Raw genomic sequence first — 8,241 nt, forward strand, 5'->3', positions numbered from 1 at the left:
CTGAGAGGGAGAGGGGGAGAGAGATTAGAACACACAGTTAGGACAGAACCACTGGAGGGAGAGGGAGGAGAGAGAGAGGGGGAGAGAGATTAGAACACACAGCTAGGACAGAACCACTGGAGGGAGAGGGAGAGAGAGGAGGGGGAGAGAGATTAGAACACACAGCTAGGAGAGAACCACTGGAGGGAGAGGGGGGAGAGAGAGAGAGGGGAGAGAGATTAGAACACACAGCTAGGACAGAACCACTGGAGGGAGAGGGGGGAGAGAGAGAGGGGGGAGAGAGAGTAGAACACACAGCTAGGACAGAACCACTGGAGGGAGGGAGAGGGGGAGAGAGAGAGGGGGAGAGAGATTAGAACACACAGCTAGGACAGAACCACTGGAGGGAGAGGGGGAGGGAGAGAGGGGGGAGAGAGATTAGAACACACAGCTAGGACAGAACCACTGGAGGGAGAGGGGGGAGAGAGAGAGAGAGAGGGGGAGAGAGATTAGAACACACAGCTAGGACAGAACCACTGGAGGGAGAGGGGAGAGAGAGAGGGGGGAGAGAGATTAGAACACACAGCTAGGAGAGAACCACTGGAGGGGGAGGAGAGGGGGAGAGAGATTAGAACACACAGCTAGGACAGAACCACTGGAGGGAGAGGGGGAGAGAGATTAGAACACACAGCTAGGACAGAACCACTGGAGGGAGAGGGGGGAGAGAGAGAGACAGAACCACTGGAGGGGAGAGAGATTAGAACACACAGCTAGGACAGAACCACTGGAGGGAGAGGGGAGAGAGAGAGAGAGAGAGAGAGAGAGAGGGGGAGAGAGATTAGAACACACAGCTAGGACAGAACCACTGGAGGGAGAGGGGGGAGAGATTAGAAATAGGACAGAACCTCTTGTTCTAGGCAGTGGTTTTCTGCTCAAACAGTGCAAGCACTCCCGCTCTGCAAATGTTACAGCAGTTAGGACAGAACCCTATGTTAAGATACGTACACCAGTCTTTTGACAGAACCACTGGGGGAGCGGTCTTAGAACACACAGTGTCAGAACCCACGAGTCATCAGAACACACGTCAGAACCATCTGCATTGACACACTACACACACACACACCCAGTATTAAAATCTGCTCCACATTGACACAGGCATCCAGACTGGTTGTAGATTGACTAGGAACAGCAGTGTGTCTCACGCTAGGACAGTCTATGAGTAGTGGCTCCTCCTAGGGACAGAACTTCTGGTCTGGAGGACTGACTGTAGAACATCACTCTTCAGAACCAAAGAAGAAGATCACAGCACTGAGGAGAGAGAGCAGTGTTAGAACACCACCTAGAACACACAGCTATACACCCTGGAGGGAGAGGGGGAGAGAGATTACACACACAGCCAAACACCCTGTTACACACCCTGTTACACACCACCATACACCCTGTTACACACCCTGACATTACCACACCACCATACACCCTGTTACACACCCTGTTACACACCACCATACACCCTGTTACACACCAGAACCAAACACCCTGTTACACACCCTGTTACACACCACCATACACCCTGTTACACACGTACACCAGTCTTTTGGTCCGCGGTCTTACACCACCACACACCATCTGCATTGACACACACCACCATACACCCTGTTACACACCCTGTTAAACACCACCAAACACCCTGTTACACACCCTGTTACACACCACCATACACCCTGTTACACACCACCATACACCCTGTTACACACCCTGTTACACACCACCAAACACCCTGTTACACACTCTGTTACACACCACCATACACCCTGTTACACACTCTGTTACACACCACCATACACCCTGTTACACACTCTGTTACACACCACCATACACCCTGTTACACACTCTGTTACACACCACCACACACCCTGTTACACACTCTGTTACACACCACCATACACCCTGTTACACACTCTGTTACACACCACCATACACCCTGTTACACACTCTGTTACACACCACCATACACCCTGTTACACACCACCAAACACCCTGTTACACACCCTGTTACACACCACCATACACCCTGTTACACACAACCACACACCACCACACACCCTGTTACACACCACCATACACCCTGTTACACACCCTGTTACACACCACCATACACCCTGTTACACACCACCAAACACCCTGTTACACACCACCATACACCCTGTTACACACCCTGTTACACACCACCATACACCCTGTTACACACCACCATACACTCTGTTACACCACCCTGTTACACACCACCATACACCCTGTTACACACCCTGTTACACCACACCCTGTTACACACCACCAAACACCCTGTTTACACACCACCAAACACCCTGTTACACACCACCATACACCCTGTTACACACTCTGTTACACACCACCAAACACCCTGTTACACACCACCATACACCCTGTTACACACCACCAAACACCCTGTTACACACTCTGTTACACACCCTGTTACACACCACCAAACACCCTGTTACACACCCTGTTACACACCACCAACACCCTGTTACACAAACCCTGTTACACACCACCAAACACCCTGTTACACACCACCAAACACCCTGTTACACACCCTGTTACACACCACCATACACCCTGTTACACACCACCACACACCCTGTTACACACCACCAAACACCCTGTTACACACCACCAAACACCCTGTTACACACCACCAAACACCCTGTTACACACCCTGTTACACACCACCATACACCCTGTTACACACCCTGTTACACCACCACCACACACCCTGTTACACACCCTGTTACACACCACCATACACCCTGTTACACACCCTGTTACACACCACCAAACACCCTGTTACACACCACCATACACCCTGTTACACACCGTTACACCAACCCACACCCTGTTACACACCACCACACCCTGTTACACACGTTCCACACAATGTTACACACCACCTTCACACCCTGTTACACACCCCATACACACCCACACACCACAACCCTGTTACACACCACCATTACCTGTTAGCAGACAGCATCCTGTTACACACAGTATACACCCTGGGTTACAAACCCTCAGCAACACCCTGTTACACACCACCAGGGCCAACACCCTAGAGATACACACACCTGTACAGGTGTGTGTACACACCACCATACACCCTGTTACACACCCCACACACGTACCTGCTTGCCCCACCAATGAGGAGGTTAAAGACACCCACCATACAGGCCTGTTACAGACCACCAAACACTATGGTTTCACTATGGGGACCACCGTGATGTTACACACCACCAAACACCATGGATTAACATACTGACCTGTACACACAGCCTGTATACACACCCTGGGCCCCCCAGCATGGCAGAGGTATACTGACCTGTAGCCCAGAGGGCCCCCTTAGCATGGCTAGAGGTACACCACCATACACCCAGTTACACCCCTCAGCATGGCTACAGGTATACTGACCTGTTACACCCAGACACCCCCCCATGGCTACACCATACTGAGTTACACACCCATAGCCCAGACACCCCCCTTACCCTGTTCCACGTTCCCACCCTGTTCCACGGGCCCCCCACATGGCTACAGGTATACTGACCTGTACACCCCACCACCCCCCTCAGCATGCAGCAGCAGGTCCACAGTACTGAGTGTTGTAGAAACTTCCCAGCATCAGATCCCAAACCAGCATGGCTAGAGGTATACTAACCTGTAGTGGTGTGGGCCCCCTAGGCATGGCTAGAGGTATACTGACCTGTAGCCCAGAGGGCCCAACCAGCATGGGAGGTATACTGACCTGGCCCAGATGAGGAGGCCCCCCAGCATGGCTATGGGGACCACTGTGACAGCATGTTACTGACCTACAGAGGGCCCAAACAGCATGGCTAGAGGTATACTGACCTGTAGCCCAGAGGGCCCCCCAGCATGGCTAGAGGTATACTGACCTGTAGCCCAGAGGGCCCCCTCAGCATGGCTAGAGGTATACTGACCTGTAGCCCAGAGGGCCCCCAGCATGGCTAGAGGTATACTGACCTGTAGCCCAGAGGGCCCCCTCAGCATGGCTAGAGGTATACTGACCTGTAGCCCAGAGGGCCCCCACCAGCTAGAGGTATACTGACCTGTAGCCCAGATGGCCCCCCCCAGCATGGCTAGAGATATACTGACCTGTAGCCCAGATGGCCCCCAGCATGGCTAGAGGTATACTGACCTGTAGCCCAGATGGCCCCCCCCAGCATGGCTAGAGGTATACTGACCTGTAGCCCAGATGGCCCCCCAGTATGGCTAGAGGTATACTGACCTGTAGCCCAGACGGCCCCCCAGCATGGCTAGAGGTATACTGACCTGTAGCCCAGATGGCCCCCCAGCATGGCTAGAGGTATACTGACCTGTAGCCCAGATGGCCCCCCCCCAGCATGGCTAGAGGTATACTGACCTGTAGCCCAGATGGCCCCCCCCCAGCATGGCTAGAGGTATACTGACCTGTAGCCCAGATGGCCCCCAGCATGGCTAGAGGTATACTGACCTGTAGCCCAGAGGGCCCCCCAGCATGGCTAGAGGTATACTGACCTGTAGCCCAGAGGGCCCCCCAGCATGGCTAGAGGTATACTGATCTGTAACCCAGACGGCCCCCCAGCATGGCTAGAGGCATACTGACCTGTAACCCAGACGCCCCCCAGCATGGCTAGAGGTATACTGACCTGTAGCCCAGATGGCCCCCCCCAGCATGGCTAGAGGTATACTGACCTGTAGCCCAGATGGCCCCCCAGCATGGCTAGAGATATACTGACCTGTAGCCCAGATGGCCCCCCCCAGCATGGCTAGAGGTATACTGACCTGTAGCCCAGATGGCCCCCCCCAGCATGGCTAGAGATATACTGACCTGTAGCCCAGATGGCCCCCCCCAGCATGGCTAGAGATATACTGACCTGTAGCCCAGATGGCCCCCCCCAGCATGGCTAGAGGTATACTGACCTGTAGCCCAGATGGCCCCCCCCAGCATGGCTAGAGGTATACTGACCTGTAGCCCAGACGGCCCCCCCCAGCATGGCTAGAGGTATACTGACCTGTAGCCCAGATGGCCCCCCAGCATGGCTAGAGGTATACTGACCTGTAGCCCAGAGGGCCCCCCAGCATGGCTAGAGGTATACTGACCTGTAGCCCAGAGGGCCCCCCAGCATGGCTAGAGGTATACTGACCTGTAGCCCAGAGGGCTGCCCCCAGCATGGCTAGAGGTATACTGACCTGTAGCCCAGATGGCCCCCCAGCATGGCTAGAGGTATACTGACCTGTAGCCCAGAGGGCCCCCTTAGCATGGCTAGAGGTATACTGACCTGTAGCCCAGAGGGCCCCCCCCAGCATGGCCAGCATGGCTAGAGGTATACTGACCTGTAGCCCAGAGGGCCCCCAGCATGGCTAGAGGTATACTGACCTGTAGCCCAGACAGCCCCCCCAGCATGGCTAGAGGTATACTGACCTGTAGCCCAGATGGCCCCCCCCAGCATGGCTAGAGGTATACTGACCTGTAGCCCAGATGCCCCCAGCATGGCTAGAGGTATACTGACCTGTAGCCCAGAGGGCCCCCCAGCATGGCTAGAGGTATACTGACCTGTAGCCCAGATGGCCCCCCCCAGCATGGCTAGAGGTATACTGACCTGTAGCCCAGATGGCCCCCCAGCATGGCTAGAGGTATACTGACCTGTAGCCCAGACAGCCCCCCCAGCATGGCTAGAGGTATACTGACCTGTAGCCCAGATGGCCCCCCAGCATGGCTAGAGATATACTGACCTGTAGCCCAGACCTGTAGCCCAGATGCCCCCCCCAGCATGGCTAGAGGTATACTGACCTGTAGCCCAGACGGCCCCCAGCAGCATGGCTAGAGGTATACTGACCTGTAGCCCAGATGGCCCCCCAGCATGGCTAGAGGTATACTGACCTGTAGCCCAGATGCCCCCCCCCAGCATGGCTAGAGGTATACTGACCTGTAGCCCAGATGGCCCCCCCCAGCATGGCTAGAGGTATACTGACCTGTAGCCCAGATGGCCCCCTCCCCAGCATGGCTAGAGGTATACTGACCTGTAGCCCAGAGGGCCCCCCAACATGGCATACTGACCTGTAGCCCAGATGCCCCCCAGCATGGCTAGAGGTATACTGACCTGTAGCCCAGATGGCCCCCCCCAGCATGGCTAGAGGTATACTGACCTGTAACCCAGACAGCGCCCCCAGCATGGCTAGAGGTATACTGACCTGTAGCCCAGATGGCCCCCCAGCATGGCTAGAGGTATACTGACCTGTAGCCCAGAGCCCCCAGCATGGCACTGACCTGTAGCCCAGACGGCCCCCCCCGACATGGCTAGAGGTATACTGACCTGTAGCCCAGATGCCCCCCCCAGCATGGCTAGAGGCATACTGACCTGTAGCCCAGATGCCGCCCCCCCCCAGCATGGCTAGAGGTATACTGACCTGTAGCCCAGAGGGCCCCCCAACATGGCTAGAGGGATACTGACCTGTAGCCCAGATGCCCCCCAGCATGGCTAGAGGTATACTGACCTGTAGCCCAGATGGCCCCCCAGCATGGCTAGAGGTATACTGATCTGTAACCCAGACGGCCCCCCCCAGCATGGCTAGAGGTATACTGACCTGTAGCCCAGATGGCCCCCCAGCTTGGCTAGAGGTATACTGACCTGTAACCCAGACAGCATGGCTAGAGGTATACTGACCTGTAGCCCAGACGGCCCCCCAGCATGGCTAGAGGTATACTGACCTGTAGCCCAGACGGCCCCCCAGCATGGCTAGAGGTATACTGACCTGTAGCCCAGATGGCCCCCCCCAGCATGGCTAGCGGCCAGAAGGTGGGAGACCCCAGAATAATGTTGACCACCAGAGAGACGCTCCAGACTGCTGCACACAGCACCCACTGGAAGAACAGCCCTGCAACCCACACACAAATCAAATGTTATTGGTCACATACACCTGCGGTACCACACTGCCAACAGCCGTAGCAAAGGTGAGTTGGACACACCTGGGGTGCATTCAGCAGGGCACAGTGTTTAGGAAATGTTCAGATATAAATGTATAATATACAATGTATAATAAGGAATCACATGAGCTCTCTTCATGGTATTTCTAGGTTTGGCAAATGAATCTGGCCCTGCCTTTCTTACTCAACAGCATCATTGATTAGTGATGACGTAGCCTAATCAATCAGTGATCGATAAGTATTACACAATAAGGAAAGTTGCGTTTGGAAAGCCTCGGGAACAGTGGAAAGTTCAGAACACATAACATGTAATCGTACAGTTAAGAAGGTTAAACAATATCAAGTTACCCACGAAACACCAGGAATAAACCAAGTGTCGTCTTTTAAAGCCGTTTAACCGGTCCCCGGTTAACACGTTGAGTAAACTAGCTGACGTTAGTTCTGAAGGCGTTGAACTCATTATACATTTGTCTCGCTTCGTCCTTACCGTCTCCGGTGGGTATCTTCTTCACCGGGACAAAGTTGGAACCGTAAAACAGAACGGCCACCCCGCACGAGACGAAGCCGTAGGTTAGGTCGGTGCCGTTGGACGAGTTAGTCTCGAGCTGCACCGAATACTTCCCGAGTTGTCCGGTATTCTCACCTGAAACAAGCACAAACTGGTCTGACACAGTAGTAGCCCATACAGACCCGTAGGAAATGACAAGAGACCTCCGGTAACAAACCTGTAGATGTATTCAATTCGGCGTCACATTGTACCGCATGTAGTGTCGCGAGGAGCAGACACACACTGCTAACAACACTCAACAATAACATGACGACTAGTTACGAGCTGACTACTAACCTACATTAACCAGCTGTTTCAATATACTACTTAGACATTAACGGTGTAGACCGGTTCTACAACTCTGCAAGGTACTGACAACTGCGGTGCGGAGGAGTTACACTTCCGTGTACATCACATGGCCACCGTGTACATCACATGACCACCGTGTACATCACATGACCACCGTGTACATCACATGACCACCGTGCGGTTCGTTTTGCACCGCTGGGCAATATTAACCCAAAAGATGGTGGATAAATAAGAGTTTTACTCAGGCCGTTTTACCATTGGATAATTTTGTTGTTGTCAATGTTCCTGTCAGTGTAAGTTTCCTCTTTCTGCTCTTCCCGTGTGAGCTCCTGGTTCCTCCATAATATCTGTCATGCTCACGCAAGAGAGGGAACAGCTGGCTCTGGGTCTACTTGTTGGACTCGTTCGAGCA

The 8,241-nt window shown here is 54.0% G+C and overlaps 1 protein-coding gene across 1 annotated transcript in view; it reads right to left on the bottom strand.

Moving 5' to 3' along the window:
- Positions 1–7,953, bottom strand: part of LOC127927095 (transmembrane protein 144-like) — a 32,217-nt gene extending 24,264 nt beyond the window's left edge. The window contains exons 1-6 of the mRNA XM_052512884.1: positions 7,699–7,953; positions 7,461–7,616; positions 6,714–6,924; positions 3,067–3,106; positions 2,893–2,913; positions 1,565–1,605 (exon numbers count right to left, since the gene is read on the bottom strand). Of these exons, the coding sequence (XP_052368844.1) occupies positions 1,565–1,605; positions 2,893–2,913; positions 3,067–3,106; positions 6,714–6,924; positions 7,461–7,616; positions 7,699–7,789 (560 nt within the window). The 5' untranslated portion in view covers positions 7,790–7,953. The remainder of the gene's footprint in view (positions 1–1,564; positions 1,606–2,892; positions 2,914–3,066; positions 3,107–6,713; positions 6,925–7,460; positions 7,617–7,698) is intronic.
- Between the last annotated feature and the right edge of the window lie 288 nt (positions 7,954–8,241).

Source organism: Oncorhynchus keta, unplaced genomic scaffold (genome assembly GCF_023373465.1).
Source record: "Oncorhynchus keta strain PuntledgeMale-10-30-2019 unplaced genomic scaffold, Oket_V2 Un_contig_9363_pilon_pilon, whole genome shotgun sequence".
NCBI classification, from domain to species: domain Eukaryota; kingdom Metazoa; phylum Chordata; class Actinopteri; order Salmoniformes; family Salmonidae; genus Oncorhynchus; species Oncorhynchus keta.